The following is a 22,349-nucleotide window of genomic DNA, read 5'->3' on the forward strand; positions in this document are numbered from 1 at the left end:
TCTTACTATGTCTTAAATTGCATCTAATATCCCCGCCCCGAGTCTCTGGGGGCGGTCGGCTAGTAGCCCCCTTCCCCCGTTGTGTATAACAGATGGTTCTTTTTTTTGCGTGTATGATAATATGACAGTGTCATCTTTTATTTTTTGGCGTGTTTTTTAGCAATATTTTTTAATGTGTTACGGCGCGTCCACTTGTTTTTATTTTCATTGTCTGTGTTTTTAAGATTTATTGTTTGGGACGCGTCTCTCATACCTAGATGTTTAAATAATTTAAACATACATATCCCCTTTATCAATATCTTGAAAGGAAATGTCCCCTGGAGTGTATCAAATTTGGCAGTAAACACGCATTTCCCTTTATTAATATCTTGAAAGCAAATACCCCCTAGACTGTATCAAATTTGGGCTGTAAACACGCTGTTCTAGTGTTTGCCAGAAATGGGGAATCTCAGGTGTCGTGCAATAGTTTATTTTTAGAATATGGTTCAAGATACAAAATATTTTCAAAGGTTTCATGGACGATTTGCCTTGGGCGCAGTACCACTGGAATGGAATGACCTTTCGAGTCCTGGCGGGTCAAGAACTCTAAAAAAAATGAATGGTGTTTCGAGTAAAAAAATGAAAAGCCGAAAAAAGAAAGGCTTTTGGGCGAAAAAATCTCAAAATGGTATTATCTGGCAGTGATGGATGCGCAGTCATTACGTAAAGTATGTGCCGCCATTAAGTTATGGGGGAAAAACTTTGGGGGTTTTGGTCGAAAAAAAAGAAACGCTGAAAAAGAAAATGTCTTGAGGATTTTAGGCGGAAAATGTCAAGAAGGTATTATCTGGCAGTGATGGATGCGTAATCATTACATAAAGTGCGTGCCACCATTAAGTTAATAAAAAAAAAAGTATTACGTGACACTGCTGCACAATCATTACGTAAGGTGTGTGCGTTCAAGCGGGGATTCCCCCATGGGTTCCTGTTTTAGGGCTGCGCAAAATTGCGTCAAGCATATTAGACCTGTCTGTTTGAAACGGGGTAAGTCGTATGACGTTTTTGGAGTTCAGAGGGGTGTGCCGTGGAGTCTTGCCAAGTGTGTCTCCTTTAATAGAACAGGTGACTGCACTGTACAGGTGCGAGGGGCTGGTAGCTCAACTTATCTGGGCCCTTTAAGAACAATGGGTGTGTCGCGTAGTGTAACGTGCTCTAGAAACAGGGGTAACGGGCTAGATGGTTATTATTAAAACTTGTGTATTATACGGACCACATTCCAAGTAATCATATAATATAAAACTGAAATCCTTTAAATCTTGCCAGCCGTCGCCTAGAAACAGCTGACCTAACCCAACCATTGAACTCTTGCCAAGGGATGTCATAGAAAAACAAAAGGGGTGTGTCACCTGACTTTGAACTCTTGCCAGCCGTCACCTGGTAAAAAGGAAAAGGGTGTGTCACCTAACCTTGCCAAGGAGTGGAATTTTGACAGGTGTGACGTCCGAGGGCTGCGTTTAAAATCTAATGTTATTTTCCCTATCCATGCGTTTGAAATCCAATGTTATTTTCCCTATGACTGCCGTGACGTCAGAGGGCATGTTCTCGGAATCCTATGGGAAAAGGGATAGGGCTGCGCTCGGAATTTTGATAGGGCTGTGCTTGGACCAATGAAGGGGGCCCTACTTCTACAATGTGCTTTAAATTTTGAGAACTTTGACGAAAAATATAAAACGGAATCGCTGTATTAATCAAAATGACTGGAAAGAACTAATGAAAATAGACTGAATGTTTAATACATAATGACATCAATTCCTGGAATTCTCAGTAATTCAAGCTTCAGAATTTCGCTTAACAACCCCCCATTCCACTTCCGGGCTGAAAGGCCATGAAACGGAGATCAGCACTGCCGATTTGGACTAAGAGTCTAGTGCCGTATCCTTTACCTTTTTTTATTTATATCAGTACCGGTTACCATGACAGTTTGAATTATTATAGGAATTTATCTGTGCTCTTTTATGTTTTAATTAAACAAAAAAAAAACAGAAAGTAAGGAGCAACATTAAAACTCAAAACGAACAGAAATGATTCCGTATGTGATCGGGGCTATCCCTTCCTCAACACTTGCCCTTTACGCTAAAGTCTTAAAGTTCTTTAACAATACTTCTCATTCAAATTCAGTGCCCCTTGGGCGTCAGGAGTCTTCCTTTATCGTGTTTCAGATTCAAACTCATCTTGGATCTTCGGTCCTCAAATAGTTTCGGTTTCTATTGACAAGGGGCACTCTTTATTTACATCTTTTTACTCTGAGGTGTTTGATTAGTGGTGTCAAATTTGGAAGGGGGCATACTTGGCATTTGCTCCCCCCCCCCCCCTGCTAGATTTTGGAAAATACCGTTATTTGGGTGTTTCAATGTTAAAATGTTTTTTTTAATATCTGAAACAGTTGAATATCTGATCCAAGGCTGTCTTAGATGTGAAGGAGGATTACTGCTTCCTCCTTCACGCCATTTTTTGCATCAAGTTTGATATTCCTAAAACAATACTTCAACAATGACCATTATACTTGAAAAAATGTACGCCTTCAAACATTTGTTCGGAGGACAAAGCAAAAAAGCAAATATTCAAATATTAGGACATTCCCCCCCCCCCACACACACACACTTACATAAAGATCCACCGGTCGTCCTATAGAATGCCCTGTGTGCAATTGTACACCACTTTTCATAATTTTATCAAACTTCAAGTGATCAAATTAGTTAAATTACGTGTTAAATAAATGTCTATGTTAGCCGTTCGTTTTGTCTTGGCTACCTGGATCCTCAGAAACGAATACACCACAGCGTAACATTGTTATCTCTGAAATCGAAAAGCTCTGTATATAGTTTTTAGATGACTTAAAATGGGCTGTCTCAGGATTTTCATTCGAGGAATTTTGGCAACATTTGGGCCAAAATTGTCGTTTTGGCCACAAAATGGCTAAAACGTCACGTTGATCTGATGCAATCGTTTTTCTTACTTCAACAGGTTGATAGAAGTTTCCATGTCCTTTTTAAAGGATCTTCTTCTGATATCTTAGGACCATTCGATATCCTCTAAGGAAAAAACAACAAATAAATGTGAATCTGTAATCATCCTTCGCGGATGGAATGCAAAATTTCATATTTTTATAGATATAATTTCAATGCCCTTTCTAAAGAAGCTTCCTCTGATATTGTAGGATTGTTGGTTCAGCACGACTACGCCTAAGGAAATCAGCAGATGAATGAATTATAGAATTTAATATTGTTCATAGCAGTGACGGTTCTGATCTTTCTTGCGCCCGGGCAAAACCATGCTTAGCGCATCCCCCCCCCCCTTGTCTCCCAAAATTTTAAGGCCAAATTATAACAAAATTTTCGTTTATTAATAAAATTTTGGCAACTGCGCCCTCTGCTAGTCCGGGGGCCACTAAAGCGTATCTCTTTTATTTCTGAGTTGAGGTGGTCAGAAAAACACAGTCAGTTTGACAATAGTTTCCGGCTATATCGACCACGCTGAATCCGAATATGGGTGGCGGCAAAGTTGGAGATCACGGCTTGACCTTGTAAAAGCAAAAAAACACCCTTTTAGGCCTATTAAACGTGTACAGACTGTTTTTTTTTCTAAGGTTATACCACTCCGATTTAGTGATGCGACATCTCATTTTGGTCCTAATATGGTCTTCTCATAGAAGATGTAAAAAAAATTTCCGATATCTTGTATAGCCCAGGAGCTATAGGCTAATATTTATTAATTTTCCTCGAAAATCTCAAAATTCAAAGGTTCATTTTCAACTAAACCACGTATCTCGAACTTTTCTATAATTTTTTGTTTTTCATTCTTTTTCAGAACTTACCTTTTGTATTTAGCTTCACATTGCCGTAAAGTTCAAACCTTAAACTGTTGGGTAAAGCCGTCTAGAATTTTTTGAAAAAGTATAGGCCAAAAAATATATGCAAAAATACATTTTTCCAAAATGATGATGTGACACATCTGTTATGCTAGAATTTAACGCCAAATCCGAACATGAACTTTACTTTTTAACCAAATATCAACTTTTTTTTTTTTCATTTTTTTTCTTGTTTTTTTTTTTTTTTTTTTTTTTTAAAATTGTATTTACAATGCTGACTGATTTTCGGTCTATCTGCTGATAAGAATGGGACAGTGACAGTCTCCCTACAAATCCTAATCCAAGAAACTGCCCTGGTCATCTTCAAAGATTGCCCTCTGTTAAGCCAACCTTTCAATATAGTTATGAAAGATTAAGTGATTGTGAGTGTTTGAAAACATTGTTTATGTCACGTGTGCAGCGGGCAACAGCCCCGAAGCACTAACAACAACAACAATTTTGTGTCCTCCATCTAATCCAGCAGTTGTTGATGAGGCAATAAACATTATGCATCGTACAGCTCGCGCACTGAAGTTACCTCATACTGTAATAATGTGTGACCAAGCTATCTACGTGATCATTGTCGCATTAAAAAAGAAACAACTGAAGCATTCAGTGATGTTATTCCAAGAATGGGGGAATTGCATCTGTGTATGAACTTTCTTGGTGTGATTGGGTACCTCCTGAAAGGCTCGGGGCTTGAAGAAATCTTTGGTAAGGCTGGTATCTTACTCTCTGGAACTGCTAAAAAATCTATGACTGGAAAACCCTATTACAGGTGTATGGAGGTTCACATGATCGTAATAGAGGCCTTGTATAGAGTATATTGGAATGCTCTCGAACATTATTACATTGAATCGGACAAAGAAGCAAGTACTTTTGATGAGCTGTCAGATTCAATGTCTGCGTTTATGAATTTCGGAGGCGCCTTTGATGAACCAGTTCAATAAGTTGCTTGACAAAAAACTTACAACGAAGTTGTCTATGGAGTATATGAATCTTGTGCTGATTCTTCTCCAGTTCCTGGTGGCAGAGCGTGGGGGAGACTGGGAAGGTCATATTATGGGTGTAACCCTCATGTTGCCGTATTTGACAGCTGCAGGGCATTATAAGTACACTGCATGCTTAATCCAGTATTTGAATGACATGAAAACCTTGCCACCTAGCTTGCATGATATCTTTGTCAAAGGACTATTCAATGTGAAGCGGAAAAATTGCAAGATGAATTGTGTTTCCCCAGATCATGCACTGGAAATCACACTCAATCTTGAATCAAAACAAAAGGTAGGAATAAAGGGAATCACACTGAACTCAATGGCACTTGCCAAGTGGACTACCACCATACCATTCTGTGCTGAGGTTTCCTCTGTCCTTTATCGACTTTCTGGAATTGAGAGCATGAATTGTGAATTTGATGGTGAAGGAAGCAAAAATGGAACCTTTGAGAAGCGCCGAGAAAACCTTTTCAGTAATGTGGTCTCTGTTGTCGAAGACCATATTGATCCCTTTACATGTGATGAGGATCAGTGGTGAATATCATTTCAAATCAAGTCGCTGATGAAGCAGTGGCAAAGAGCCTCCTGAGTGCACGTGCTAGTGGTTTAAAAGCATTAGAAGTATACTTCGATGGAAAACCCAACCCCTTTTCCAAGGTTCAAGTAAAGACTATCGATTGCGAAACAAAATAAGCCAAAAGTTTAACGACCAAGAACGATAGCAGCGTTTATGCTGAATTGGAAGCTGTTAAAAGGATTCTGGTTACTATTGGCACTACTCAAGGATCTACTCTTGAGATGCTAAGTGAGATCATGCCACACGAACTTTTGCCCTACGCCCCAGCAATATTTGAAGCAGTAGCTAGTGAACGTATTAAACTTCGATCGGGTACGAAGTCAAGTTTTCTTGAGTTCATTCGCACCTCTGCAAGTTTAGAAATTTGGTCTGGCGAAGTACCGATTAACACGGTCACGGGAACTTGTGTGGTGGTAGATTTCATGCCGTTAATCCGGTCGCAAGTACCAGACAAAACCGAAACCGTTGAGGCATTTTCGAAATGAATCCTTGCAAGGCTCTTAAATCGACTCCCAAAATCTACAACCGAGCTGTATATTGTAGCTAATCGGTATGACGGAGTGTTCGGCCTTGTAAATATTTCCGGTAATCCTTTTTTTCTAAAAGACAGTTGTGGACGCCATGAGCGGAGAGGAAATACAGTGACGAAGAGTTTTATCGTTACGAAGAGCATGGTGCTAGAAAACTGGGATATTTTGCTTATGCAGTCAGAGAGTAAGGCAAGACTTATCGAATGTATTTTTGAATTGTGGATTCAGTGACAGAATGAAGGTGCTAAAACTGGTCCCATCCAGAATGACTTTAGATCCGAGCCTGGACTACGAAGCCAACTTGTGCAGCACACATGAAGAAGCAGACACGCGTGTTACTCTCCATGTTGCCGAATGCTACAGAAATGGATGTTACCAAGTAATTGTTGAAGCGAATGACACAGACATTGTTGTCATTTTATTACAGAACTATCCAGGCTATGAACCCAAGCTCTACGTTCAGTTCCGTGACAAAGTCTTTCCGATCCATAAAATTGTGAATAGAACATCGTGGGCTGTTGTTGGAATGTTTGAGGAAAACCGTTGGCATGTGCGGGAATTGTATTTTGACAGGCTTTACCTGTAGCTTTACTAATTTAATTTCAACACAAGTATTTTTATATAGATGTACAGTACTTAAAATAATAAACACTCTTTAATCATGTTACTGGTTTAAGCTTTCAGCTTCTGTCGAGCATGGTTCTTCCGTGTCCGTTTACTACCTTGCAAATCTTCGTAGGTTCATTATAATATGGATTTAGAGCTATATTTGCAAGAAAATCAGAGTTTATAGCAAATTAAATAGCATATAGCAACTAAAGTTGAAACACGATGATCAAGTCAACAATACCTTTGGACTCGGCGTCAAAATTTGGCATAAAAACATTTCTTGTAATACCATTTATCAAAAAAAATTATTAGGCCTACAAATAAGTAATTAGCCTATAACAAACGAAGTTAAGATTGGGCTGCAATGTCAAAGTTCATATTCGGATTTGGCGTTAAATTCTAGCATAAAAGTTGTGTCACATCATCATTTTGGACAAATGTATTTTTGCATATATTTTTAGGCCTACACTTTCCTAAAAATTCTAGATGACTTCACTGAACAATTTAAGCTTTGAACTTTATGGCAATGTGAAGCTAAATACGAAAGGTAAATTCTGGAAAAGAATGAACAACAACAAATTATTAGAAAGGCCCGAGATACGTGGTTTAGTTGAAAATGAACCTTTGAATTTTGAGATTTTCGGGGAAAATTAATAAATATTAGCCTATAGCTCCTGGGATATTCGATATATTGGAAAACATTTAACATATTCATTGAGAAGACCATATTAGGACCAAAATGAGATGCCGCGCTACTACATCGGAGTGGTACAACCTTAGAAAAAAATAAAAAGTCTGTACACGTTTTATAGGCCTAAAAGGGTGTTTTTTTGCTTTTATAAGGTCAAGCCGTGATCTCCAACTTTGCCACCACCCTTATTAGAATTCAGCGTGGTCGATATAGTCGGAAACTATTGTCAAATTGACTGTGTCTTTCTGATTGCCTAGTTGTCACATTATAGTGGTCTGGCCCCCGGACTATGCTTTATTTTAACAAAAATTAAAGTTCAAAAATTAGAAAATGACTATAACTGTTAGAATTTTTATTTGAAAATATGTGCCTCAAAATTTCTGCGCCCGGGGCAAGTGCCCCCTCTTTTACATCTTCCCTTAAATCACCAGTGATTTATAATGGTATAGACCTTTGACCCAATTGTTGCTTTAATATTCATTGTATAGACCAGACATAGTTTCTCGCACTTGCCTTTCCATTGGTCCAATCAAGTACTTATTGTATATGTAATAATAAATGGTTGAACTTTAACTTAGAGGTTTTCCCAGGTCGATATTGACCCGTGTGGGCAGTAGCGTAGGAAGGGGGGACTTCCCCAAGGTTCAAGCCCTGGATGGGTGACAAAAATTGGTCTAAAAGGACTTATGATTGATTAGGGTTCCCCCGTGCAAAAAGGGGAGTAGCAAAGTAGCAATGCTACTTTGGCAGTTTTCAGATTTGTTGGCAGATTTTGTCTGAAAATGCCATTTTTATATATAGAAATAATTTTTGCTCAATGAAAAGCTTTCAAAACACAAGTTGTTCTCCGCCGTGGAAAAAGTGGGGTAGCATATTAGCAATGCTAGTAGAGTGCTAATATTGAATTTGCTTGCCTCCATAGGAATTACCATGCTATTTGCTTGCCTTATGTTCCTTGGCGTCTTTCCAGAGCATGTACTTATGGATTCTAGCCGATTATGTTCCTTCCTGTGCTATTTGGGGAGATTACGTTCCTTGGCACCTTTTCAGAGCATGTACTTATGGAACTTGCATGGATTATGTTCCTTCCTGTGCTATTTGCTAGCCTTGCGTTCCTTGGCACCTTTTCAGAGATTTTACTTATGGCTACCTTTCCAAGCAACGTGATTAAACACACTTTTACAATCGGAATTGTTTGATTGACATTTAAAAAAAAGGATAAGGAATTCGCAAATTGGACTCTATGAACGATATTAATTAATGTTTGAATAATAGGAGTGTGATTGATTCTAATTAGTGATTGGATAATTTTTTTACAATAAATCTCTGAATAAAATATTTTTGGAGGGATGGGAGCGAGGTGTCTTAGAGTACTTACAATGGTGTTATTTGGGGAGATTACGTTCCTTGGCACCTTTTCAGAGCATGTACTTATGGATACCCTTTCCAAGCAACGTGATTAAACACGCTTTTACAATCGGAATTGTTTTATTGACATTTGCAAAAAGGGATAAGGAATTCGCAAATTGGACTCTATGAACGATATTAATCAATATTTGAATAATAGGAGTATTATTGATTCTAATTAGTGATTGAATAATTTTTTAACAAGAAATCTCTGAAGAAAATATTTTTGGAGGGATGGGAGCGAGGTGTCTTAGAGTACTAATAACGGCGTTATTTGGGGAGATTACGTTCCTTGGCACTTTTCCAGAGCATGTACTTATGGATTCTAGCCGACTCTGTTCCTTCCTGTGCTATTTGGGGAGATTACGTTCCTTGACACCATTTCAGGGCATGTACTTATGGATTTGGGTGGATTATGGCGTCTTTCCAGAGCATGTACCTATGGATTTGGATGGCTTATGTTCCTTCCTATGCTAGTCTAAGGGTTTATGTTCCTTCCTATGCTAATCTATGGCCTTATGTTCCTTCCTGTGTTATTCTATGGGACCTCTACACGTGATTAAACACGTTTTGCTTGCCTTTCATTGGTACCTTTGCAAGCGAGCGGGTATTCCCCTCCGGTTCCTACACACTGCAAAAAGCAAGATATTTATTATAAATTTGGAACAAGTGTCACATTCAGCATGGCGTGTGTTATTTTTTTTTTTTTTTTGTTTGGCAAATGACGTTTTTTCTGATTGGAATAATATCAATCTTTGGAAATGGTTAACGATAACAAAAATGTTTTCAACCAGATGGGTTTTGAAAGCACATTCAGCATGGCGTGCGCTATTTTTTTTTTTTTTTTTTTTTGGCAATTAGCATTTTTTTCTGATAACAGGTACCATTCATTGCGATAATAGCTATAAAAAAAAGGAGGGATGGGAGCGGGGTGTGTTAGAGTACTTCATTAAAAATTTTACCTTGAGCATCGATGTTGTTAGAAGAATTTCAAAAGAATAGCTTAAGAGTACTGGCGTATCTGATGTAATAATTTAGGTCGTATGATAAATTTAATTTTTTTTTTTAATGAAGTAGTTTTTAATTTAGGACACTCGACATCCTGAAAGTGTTTGATTCAAACTTTTACCTTGAGCATCGATGTTGTTAGCAGAATTTCAAAAGGATCGTTTATGAGTGCTGGCGTATGTGATGAAATAATTTAGGTCGTATGATAAATTTAATTTTCTTTTTTTAATGCAGAAGTTTTTCAGTAAGGACACTCGATATCCTAAAAGTGTTTGATTCAAACTTTTACCTTGAGCATCGATGTTGTTAGCAGAATTTCAAAAGGATCATTTAAGAGTGCTGGCGTATCTGATGAAATAATTTAGGTCGTATGATAAATTTAATTTATTTTTTTTAATGCAATTGTTTTTCAGTAAGGACACTCGATATCCTAAAAGTGTCTGATTCAAACTTTTACCTTGAACATCGATGTTGTTAGCAGAATTTCAAAAGGATCGTTTATGAGTGCTGGCGTATCTGAAGAAATAATTTAGGTCGATTTATTAATTTAATTTTTTTTTCTTTATTCATTAGTTTTTCAATAAGGACACTCGATATACTATAAGTGTCTGACTCCAAATTCTACCTTGAGAATCAATGTTTTTAAAAGAATTTCAAAAGGTTCATTCATGAGTTTTGTCATATCTAATGAAATAATTTAGATCGTAGGATAAATTTAATTTATTTTCTTTAATGCTGTAGTTTTTCAGTAAGGACACTCGATATGCTAAAAGTGTTTGATTCAAACTTTTACCTTGAGCATCGATGTTCACACACACACGCAGAGAGACGACAGACGCACAGAGACGATACACACACACACACAGACCACACACCCATAGCCAACACACAAGAACAGAGACGATACATACACACAGATAGACAACACATACACATACACGAAAAACCCAAAGCGGCGACACACGCATAGCTACGAAATGCGCACAAAGACGACACACACAAAGAGAGAAGACACACGCAGAGAGCCGATACACACACACAGAGAACACACACGCACATAGACGACACACACATAGCAACGACACACGCACAGAGACCCCACACACACAGAGACGACACACCCACACAGAGAGAGAAGACACATGCACAGCGTTGACACACACACACAGAGACTAAACACACACAGAGACAACACACACACAGAGACGAAACACACATAGCGACGACACACACACATACAGACGACATACACACAGAGACGACACACGCACACAGAGAGAAGAAACATGCACAGAGACGACACACACACAGAGATGACACACACACAGAGATGACAAACACACAGAGACGACACACACACACAGACACTACACACACAAACAGAGATGACACACACATAGAGACGATACACACACAGAGACAACACACACAGAGAGACATTACACACCCAAATAAACGAAAAACACACAGAGAGCCGACACACACACAGAGAAGATACACACATAGATAAGAAACACACAAAGAGACGATATACGCACAGAGATGACACACACACAAAGACAACAAGCACAGGGACAACACGCACACAGAGACAACACACACACAGCGAAGACACACGCACCGAGACGACACACACACACACAGAGACGACACACACACACACACAGAGACGACACACACACAGAGAGATGACATACACACAGAGACGAAACACACATAGAGACGACACACGCACAGAGACGAGACACACACACAGAGACGACACACGCACAGAGACGAAACTCACACACACAGAGCCGACACCCACAAACACACAGACAGAAAACACACTCACAGAGACCACACACACACACACAGCCCACACACACAGAGAGTCGACACACACACAGAGAAGACACACACACAGAGACTACACACACACACATATGACGGACACACAGAGAGACGACACACGCACAGAGACGACACACACACACAGAGACGACACACACACAGAGACGACAGAAACAAAGAGAGGACTCACACACAGAGAGGACAAACACACAGAAACGGCACACACACACACACAGACGACACACACACACACACAGAGAGAGAGAAGACACACGCACAGAGAGGACACACACACACAGAGACAACACACACACAGAGATGACACACACACATAGAGACGACACAAGCACAGGAACGACACACACACACAGAGTCGACTCACACACAGAGAGAAGACACACGCGCAGAGACGACACCTACACACAGAGGCGACACATACACAGAGATGACACACACACAGAGACGAAACACCCATAGAGACGACACACGCACAGAGACGATACACACACAGAGAGACGAGACACACACAAAGAGACGACACACACACACATACGAAACACACATAGACACGAGACACGCATAGAGACAACACGCACACTCAGACAAAACCCACACAGAGACGACACACACACACACACAGATGATACACACACAGAGACGACACACTCAAAGTGACGACTTACACATAGAGACGACACACACACAGAGACGACAAACACACAGACGACACACATAGAGAGACGACACACACAGAGAGACGACACACACACAGAGACAGCACACACAAAGAGACGACACACAAACAGATACGATACACACAAAGAGACGACACACACACAGAGACGACACACACACAGAGTCGACTCACACACAGAGACGAAAAACACACAGACACGAAACACACACACAGAGACGACACACACATAGAGACAACACAGACACAGAGACGACACACACACAAAGACGAAACACACACAGAGACGACGCACACAGAGAGGCGACACACACACACAGAAACGACAAAGAAACAGAGAAGACACAAACAAAGAGACGACAAACACACCGAGACTACGCACACATAGAGACTACACACACACAAAGAGACATCACACATACAGAGACGACACCCACACAGAGACGACACAAGCACACAGAGACGACATACAAACAGAGACGACTTATACATAGAGACGAAACACACACAGAGAAGACAAACATATACAGTGACAACAAACAAACACAGAGACGACAAACATACAGAGACAACACACACAAAGAGACGACACACATAGATACGAAACATACAAAGAGACGACACACGCACAGACACGACACACACACAGAGAGACAAGACACACACAAAGAGACGACACACACACACACATACGAAACACACATAGAGAAAACACACGCATAGAGACAACACACACACAGAGACAAAATACACACAGAGACGACACACACAGAGACTATACACACAGAGAGACCACACACACATAGAGACGACACACACATAGAGACGACTTACACATAGAGACGACACACACACAGAGACGACAAACACACAGACGACACACATAGAGAGACGACACACACAGACAGACGACAAACACACAGAGACAACACACTCACAGAGACGACACACACACATAGACGAAACACACACAGAGACAACACTCGCACAGAGACGTCACACACACAGAGACGACTCACATACAGAGAAGACAAACACACAGAGACGAAACACACACACAGAGACGACACACACATAGAGACAACACAGACACAGAGACGACAGACACACAAAGACGATACACACACAGAGACGACGTATACACAGAGGCGACACACACACACAGAGACGACAAACATACAGAGAAAACACAAAAACAGAGACGACACACCCACAGATACGAAACACACATAGAGACGACACACACACATAGAGACATCACACACACAGAGACGACACCCACACAGAGACGACACACACACACAGAGACGACACACACAAAGAGAAGACTAACACATAGAGACGACACACACACAGAGACGACACACATAGAGGGACAACACACACACAGAGAGACGACAAACACACAGAGACAACACACACAAAGAGACGACACGCATAGATACGAAACATACAAAGAGACGACACACGCACAGAGACGACACACACATAGAGCCGACTCACACAGAGAGAGGACAAACACACAGACACGACAGACACAAACACACAGAGACGACAGACACAAAGAGACGACTCGCACACAGAGAGGACAAACACACACAGAAACGACACGCACACACACAGAGACGACACACACATAGAGACAACACAGACACAGAGACGACACACACACAGAGACAAAACACACAGAGACGCCACATGCACAGAGACGACACACACGCACACAGAGCCGACAAACATACAGAGAAGACACAAAAACAGAGACGACGCACCCACAGAGATGACACACACATAGAGACGACACCCGCACAGACACGACACACAAACCGAGTCACAGTGAGAGAGATATCCAAAAAGTTGGGTTGGATATCTCTCTCACTATGACTCTGTTTGTGTGTCGTGTCTGTGCGTGTGTCGTCTCTATGTGTGTGTCATCTCTGTGGGTGTGTCGTCTCGGTTTTTGTGTCTTCTCTGTATGTTTGTCGTCTCTGTGTGCGTGTGTGTCGTCTCTGTGTGTGTTTTGTTTGTCTGCGTGTCTGTCGTCTCTGTGTCTGTGTAGTCTCTATGTGTGTGTCGTCTCTGTGTGTGTGCATGTAGTGTCTGCTTGTTAGTACTCTCTGGGTGCGTGTCTGCTAATTGTGTCGGTCGTCTGTGTGTGTTTGTGTCTGTCGTCTCTATATGTTTGTCCTCTCTGTGTGTGAGTCGGCTATATGTGTGTGTCGTCTTTGTGCGTGTGTCGTCTGTTTGTATGTTTCATATCTATGTGTTTCGTCTCTTTGTGTGTGTTGCCTCTGTGTGTGTGTCGTCTCTGTGTGTGTGTGTGTGTTGTCACTCTTTCTGTGTCGTCTCTGTGTGTTTGCGTCTCTGTGTGTGTGTGTCGTCTCTATGTGTAAGTCGTTACTTTGTGTGTGTTGTCTCTGTATGTGTGTGTCGTCACTGTGTGTGTATCGTCTCTATGTGTGTGATGTCTCTATGTGTGTGTGTGGTCTCTCTGTGTGTGTAGTATCTGTGTCATCTCTGTGGGTGTGTCGTCTCTGTTTTTGTGTCTTCTCTGTCTGTTTGTCGTCTGTGTGTGTGTGTCGCCTCTGTGTCTGACTCGTCTCTGTGTGTGTTTCGTCTTTGTTTGTCTGTCGTCTCTGTGTCTGTGTTGTCTCTATGTGTGTGTCGTCTCTGTGTGTGTGTGTCGTTTCTGTGTGTTTGTCCTCTCTGTGTGTGAGTCGTCTCTTTGTGTCTGTCGTCTCTGTGTGTGAGTCGACTCTGTGTGTGTGTCGTCTCTGTGCGAGTGTCGTCTCTTTGTGTGTTTCGTATCTGTGTGTGTGTCGTCTCTTTGTGTGTGTTGTCTCTGTGTGTTTGTCGTGTCTCTGTGTGTGTGTCGTCTCTCTATGTGTGTCGTCTCTATGTGTGTTTCGTCTCTGTGGGTTTCTCGTCTCTCTGTGTATGTCGTCACTATGTGCGTGTCGTCTGTTTGTGTGTATCGTCTGTGTGTGTGTGTGTGTCTTCTCTGTGTGGGTGTTGTCTCTGTGTGTGTGTTGTCTCTCTTCGTGTGTCGTATTTAAGTGTGATTTGTATCTGTGTGTGTGTGTCTTCTCTGTGTGTGTGTATAGTCTCTCTGTGTGTGGTGTGTCTATGTTTGTATCGTCTCTGTGCGTGTGTCGTCTCTATGGGTGTTTCGTCTCTGTGTGTGTCATCTCTGTGTGTGTGTCGTCTCTGTGTGTGTGTCGTTTCTGTGCGTGTGTCTTCTCTCTGTGTGTGCGTCGTCTATGTGTGTGTCGTCTCTGTGTGTCTGTTGTTTCTCTGTGTGTGTGTTGTCTCTGTGTGTGTGGTGTCTGTGTGTGTGTGTCCTCTCTGTGCGTGTGTCTTCTCTGTGTGTGTGTGTGTGTGTCGTCTCTGTGTAGGTGTGTGCCGTTTCTGTGTGTCTGTCCTCTCTTTGTGTCTGTCGTCTCTGTGTGTGTGTCATCTCTGTGTGTGTGTCGTCTCTGTGCGTGTGTCTTCTCTCTGTGTGTGCGTCGTCTCTGTGTATGCGTCATATCTGTGCATGTGTCTTCTCTGTGTGTGTGTCGTCTCTGTGTGTGTGGTGTCTCTGGGTGTGTGTGTCGTCTCTGTACATGTGTCTTCTCTGTGTGTGTGTCGTCTCTGTGTATGTGTCGTCGCTATTTGTGTGTGTCGTCTGTGTGTGTGTGTCGTCTGTGTGTGTATGTTGTCTCTGTGTGTTTGTCATCTCTGTGCATGTGTCTTCTCTGTGTGTCGGGTCTGTGCGTGTGTCGTCGCTATGTGTGTGTCGTCTGTGTGTGTGTATTGTCTCTGTGTGTGTGTGTGTCGTCTCTGTGAGTGTGTCTTCTCTCTGTGTGTGTGTCGTCTCTGTGCGTGTGTCGTCGCTATTTGTGTATCGTCTCTGTGTATTTTTCGTCTCTGTGCGTGTGTCGTCTCTTTGTGTGTGTCGTCTCTGTGTGTCGGTCGTCTCTGTGTGTGTGTTTGTGAACATCGATTCTCAAGGTAAAAGTTTGAATCAAACACTTTTAGCATATCGAGTGTCCTTACTGGAAAACTACTGCATTAAAAAAAAAAAACTAAATTTATCATACGACCTAAATTATTTCATCAGATACGCCAGCACTAATGAACGATCCTTTTGAAATTCTGGTAACAACATTAATTCTCAAGGTAAAAGTTTGAATCAGACAATCTTAGGATATCGAGTGTCCTTACGGAAAAACTACTGCATTAAAAAAAATAAATTAAATTTATCATACGACCTAAATTATTTCATCAGATACCCCAGCGCTTATAAACAATCCTTTTGAAATTCTGCTAACAACATCGATGCTCAAGGTAAAAGTTTGAATCAGACACTTTTAGGATATCGAGTGTCCTTACTGAAAAACTATTGCATTAAAAACAATAAATTAAATTTATCATACGACCAAAATTATATCATCAGATACGCCAACATTCATAAAAAATCCTTTTTAAATTCTGCTAACAACATCGATGCTCAAGGTAGAAGTTTGAATCAAACACTTTTAGGATATCGAGTGTCCTTACTGAAAAACTTACGAATTAAAAAAAAAAAATTAAATTTATTATACCACCTAAATTATTTCATAACATACGCCAGCACTCATAAACGATCCTTTTGAAATTCTGCTAACAACATCGATGCTCAAGGTAAAAGTTTGAATCAAACACTTTTAGGATATCGAGTGTCTTTACTAAAAAACTACTGCATTAAAAAAAAATTAAATTTATCATACGACCTAAATTATTTCATCAGATACACCAGCACTCATGAGCGATCCTTTTGAAATTTTGCTAACAACATCGATGCTCAAGGCAAGAGTTTGAATGATGTGCGCTAAAACACCTCGCTCCTTTCCCTCCTTTTTTTAGAGATATGACCACAATGAATGGGACCTGTTATCAGAAAAAAATGCCAATTTCCAAAAAAAAAAAATAAAAAAAAAATAGCGCACGCCATGCGAAATGTTATTTCAAAAACCCAACTGGTTGAAAAAATGTTTTTTATCGGTAACCATTTCCAAAGATTGTTATAGTTCCAATCAGAAAAAACGTCAATTGCCAAAAAAAAAATAAAAAAAAATAAAAAAAATAACACACGCCATGCTGACCGTGACAGTTGTTCCAAATTTATAATAAATATCTTTCTTTTTGCAGTGTGTAGGAACTGGAGGGGAATCCCCACTCGCTTGGAAAGGTACCAATGAAAGGCAAGCAAAACGTGTTTAATCACGTGTAGAGGTCCCATAGAATAACACAGGAAGGAACATAAGGCCATAGAATAGTATAGGAAGGAACATAAACCCTTAGAATAGCATAGGAAGGAACATAATCCATCGAAATCCATAGGTACATGCTCTGGAAAGACGCCATAATCCACCCAAATCCATAAGTACATGCCCTGAAATAGTGTCAAGGAACGTAATCTCCCCAAATAGCACAGGAAGGAACATAGTCGGCTAGAATCCATAAGTACATGCTCTGGAAAGGTGCCAAGGACCGTAATCTCCCCAAAAAACACCATTATAAGTACTCTAAGACACCTCACTCCAATCCCTCTAAAAATATTTTATTCAGAGATTTCTTGTTAAAAAATTATCCAATCGCTAATTAAAATCAATCACGCTCCTATTATTCAAACATTAATTAATATCCTTCATAGAGTCCAATTTGCGAATTCCTTATTCTTTTTTGCAAATGTCAAATAAACAATTCCGATTGTAAAAGCGTCTTTAATCAAGTTGCTTGGAAATGTAGCCATAAGTAAATGCTCTCAAAAGGTGCCAAGGAACATAAGGCAAGCAAATAGCACAGGAAGGAAAATAATCCATCCAAATCCATAGGTACATGCTCTGAAAAGGTGCCAAGGAACGTAATCTCCCCAAATAGCACAGGAAGGAACATAATCGGCTAGAATCCATAAGTACATGCTCTGGAAAGACGCCAAGGAACATAAGGCAAGCAAATAGCATGGTAATTCCTATGGAGGCAAGCAAATTCAATATTAGCACTCTACTAATGCTACTTAGCAGTTTGTATGGCCTAGTAAAATTTGTTGGCAGATTTTACTTGAAAACACCAGTGCTTCCACTGTCCCCGAATTTTTGGGGATTTCCCCAAAAATCTGTCTTCTCAAAAAAATATCGTTTCCCCAAAAATCTCCTTTCGTTCAGGGTTGCAACTCCTAGTGGCTTATCACTAGTGACAATCCATCCCTAGCAACTATCACTTCCTCTTAACTCGACGTAATTTTTCCACTACTTTCTAAAGTTTTTGTCTCAATTATTTACTACACATCAAAAACCAGACATATCAAAAACCGTTCTCTTGTGACTCATGGTAAAGAGTTTCATCTGAACACGTTTACGCTCTGTGTAATTCTGAGCATCGATGCAAAGATAGTTATTTTAGACAGCTGGACTCAGTTTAAATTTTGTTTTCTTTTGCTATCCTGGCTGGTTTTGAAAGGTCTGAAAATATAAGAGAATTAGATTTAAAAAATATTCTAAAATCAAAAAGGGAAACTATGGTACCTACGCAGAGATGAGGAGAAGATTTCATTATAAATGTGGAGATATTTTCATTAGCGAGCTATAAATTAGATGAACGCACCACTCGAGACTTTTTATGTTCTTACAAAATATAACCGTCGTTTTACTCTAAAATTAAATGAACCCTTTAAGATGATACCATTTTCTCTTATTTTCTACAATTTAGTTTGATCCTTATTCTCTTTTACTCTAGATTGTGGGCATAATATATTGATCCTATAAACGAAATAATAGAATGCGCGATAGATTAAAGGGTAGTTATATATTATACCGCCAACACTCAAGTTTACGGTGTATAAAACTCGAGAACCAACCAATTTTATCTGTCTGTATTAAGGCACAATTTTCATACGCTCAGTGGAAAACAAGTAGCGGGTGACAGGACACAGTGGAAATACATAATTTGGGCTATATATTACCACACTTATTAGGGGGGCTGGGGGTAGGTTAACTAAAGTCAGGTTTCCACCACCCACCCACCCCTTATGTGGAAATATGTTGCCCAAACGTGCGTCTAAAATGATATATTTTCATCGTGTTTTGGAATTTCTCATTAGGGTTAACATAAATTCATTTCTTGAGTGTTGGCGGTATAATACATAAGTACCGATTAAAGGAATTGATTTATTTTCCTTTAAAGGTGTGAATATTCAACATTTAAAAATTTGTTGAATTTTACTTTATTTAGTATGTAAAAATTAAGTACTTTTCTTTTTTCCTTGAGAATTTTATATTACAAATAACATTTTATGTTCAAATTTATTCCCCTCCTCCTCCTCCACTCACCATTACTATTCTGATGCCCTCTCCCCTGCAATATTTTTGGCGGGCGTCCATACGTCATTATTTGGTACTTTGGAAAGGTTGTATGTTTTTTTCTCATGCTCAACGCACAGATGGAATGTCCTCTAGGCAAATGTTGAAGTTACGGTCAAGCGTCTTGCAGAAATCAAGTGGAGTGCTCACTATGAAGCTGTTAAGCCAGTGTTTAAATGCTTTAAGAAGATTGTCAATACCATTGATAAACTTTGTGACTCTTCAGAAATTCTCGACACTAGAGGAGCAGCTGAAACTTTGGTGACTTCGATGTGGGATTTCTCATTTTTTGTGCTTTTTATGTTTATGGAATTGTGTCCGTGAAGAAGTCAACCACACCCAAAAATACCTGTAAATTGTTTTGAAAAGTGCCTCATCAAAATGAGGAGTTTAAAGGCCTTTTTGAATGATAATAGAGACGGTTTTGTGGAAAAGACAATGGAATTTGCAAAAGTTATTTGTGATGAGATGGACATTTCCCTAGCCAAATGAAGAAATATTAGAAGAAAGAAATTCATGCCCGGAGAAAAAGCTGCAAACGAGCCTCTAACTTTGGAAGAAGAACTAAAAATATCGATGTGAGAGTGCATTGACACGTTTCAACAAGAAATCAACATGTATTGCCAATGCATGGACGGAATATCACTTCGTTTTGCTATCTTGGAGACCAGGTACTTGCTAAAGAGTACAGAAATTGAAGTGCTAAAATTAGTGGGCTGTTTAGTTAAGAATTACGAAGAAATATCATCAGGAGACATGTTAAAGGAAATCCCTCCTCTGAGGAGCTTTTACAAGCAGCAAACGTTTCTGAAGAAGTGGCTCTGAAATGGAGTTCTTTGAGACTACTGCAGTTCATAGTTGAATATGAGCTTCCAGACTCTATTTCTAATCTAACTTTAGCATTAAGGTTTTACCTGACATTTGTGTCTGTTGCTTCTTGAGATAGGAATTTTTCTAAACTCAAGCTTATTAAAAGTTATTTCAGATCTACTATGAGCCAAGCTCGACTATCGAGCTTAGCCATGCTATCTATTGAAAACAGTGTAGCAAAAAACATAGATTTTGATGAGGCAATTTCAAAGTTTGCAGAAAACAAAGTTAGAAAGAAGAGGATCTGAATGAAAAAATGCGTTTTAAATATAGTACATTTTGTCAAATTCGTGCAGATAAATATATATATATATATATATATATATATATATATATATATATATATATATATATATATTCAATCACCTAGGTGTTCGTAGTGAAAGTACAAAAAAAACATGGATAGGCCTATAGTAAAATCTGAAAGCTCGAGCTATTCTTTATTTTCTCTTAAAACGTTTCTAATAAAAGCTCCTGTCCATTTTAGCCTTAATTAATGTAAGCCACAAATTAAAATGGTGTTGTTTGATATTGTAATAATAATGTTAATATGTATAAAAATGTTGTATTTTGCTTAAATTTATGTAAGTTGTTTACATTAAAATGTTTACATACCAATGTTATACTGCACGCAATTTACTTTTCCTTTCACTCCTTAATTTAAACACTTCAAATAGCTTGTTTTTCTTTTTTGTAATTGTACGTGTCCACCATAAACAAATATGACTCACCAATGTTTAAATTTTGGTTGGGGGGGGGGGCTGACAAGTTGAAATTCAACCCCGGGTGTCAAAAGACCTTTCTAAGCCACTGCCTGTGGGGGAAAAGGAAGGGGTATCCCTTAATTATTGACACATACCTATTTACCATAAGAAGACGTCAAATCCCAGCCAAACATGATGAGAAATAATAGCTGAAGTTTAAAGTTATGCCTTTTTATGGTCAGCAACTGGTTCTACCTTTTTGGAGGTTGGTGAGGTATCACATTTCTTTGGATTAGCTTAATTACTGTGCCGTTTCACGGAATTTATTGAACAAAACCTGATAAAGAGCTATGGAATTCCAATTGAATTTGTATGGAAAAAAGGTAGTAATTGTTCTGTGCCTTTAAATGGTTTGAATTCTATCATATAGCTAGTGTCACTTGAGCTGTGACCAATGGTTCGCGGTCGGCTGCAATACTTCAAGGAACTTGTGCACCAGAGGCTTATTAATGTTAATCCAGTTTTACTGCATTGGATGAACCAAAATAATTATTCTTTTTATTTAGGTGCTATAATGTCTGCAACAGAAGCTATATCTTTGAGAGGGCTTAGCAGAGATCAGTATATGCAAGGAGTCAAGCTGCAAGACTGGGCTAGGTTGGCTTCAGTTCAATGTGACACTGGTCGAAAAATTTAAATTCATTAGCTTGTATTCTTTGCAATATACTCGTGAAATTTAATGTAACGTACACTATGCTTTTAACATAATATAGGATTCCTTTTGCTCAGTGTATAAGATTTTAGAATAACTCTTAGTATAGTGGAAGCACCTTTATTTCTAAATTGTCTTTTGGTAGAAAGGAAGAAGAAAGGCATTGAAGAAAGGAAGAAATCCTTTGCAATAAAAATGCATTCTTAAACAGATATGATGTTTCGGGGGACCTCTGGGTCAAACTGCTAAAGCACTGGAACTTGAAAAGAAATATCGTATGTGGAGCTTTCCTTTGGCCGAACAAATCGTAAGGAGTGAGGATCTTTCGCTTTGGTTATTCTTGCTCCGTTCTTCCTATAACGGGGACCGCTTAATAACCCTACTTAAGACCTTGCGTCAATCTGACCGTAAGACCGAACTAGACGCAAAGTTTTTTACGGAGGAAGATGAA

The 22,349-nt window shown here is 39.6% G+C and overlaps 1 protein-coding gene across 1 annotated transcript in view; it reads left to right on the plus strand.

Annotated features, from left to right (window-relative positions):
* Arp10 (Actin-related protein 10) overlaps positions 1 to 21,970 on the plus strand; it is a 345,788-nt gene extending 323,818 nt beyond the window's left edge. Inside the window, exon 5 of the mRNA XM_089091787.1 lies at positions 21,753 to 21,970. Within this exon, the coding sequence (XP_088947913.1) occupies positions 21,753 to 21,883 (131 nt within the window). The 3' untranslated portion in view covers positions 21,884 to 21,970. The remainder of the gene's footprint in view (positions 1 to 21,752) is intronic.
* Positions 21,971 to 22,349: the final 379 nt, after the last annotated feature.

This window comes from Artemia sp. Qi Xiang Cuo, chromosome 7, assembly GCF_049724085.1.
Source record: "Artemia sp. Qi Xiang Cuo chromosome 7, ASM4972408v1, whole genome shotgun sequence".
Lineage (NCBI taxonomy): Eukaryota > Metazoa > Arthropoda > Branchiopoda > Anostraca > Artemiidae > Artemia > Artemia sp. Qi Xiang Cuo.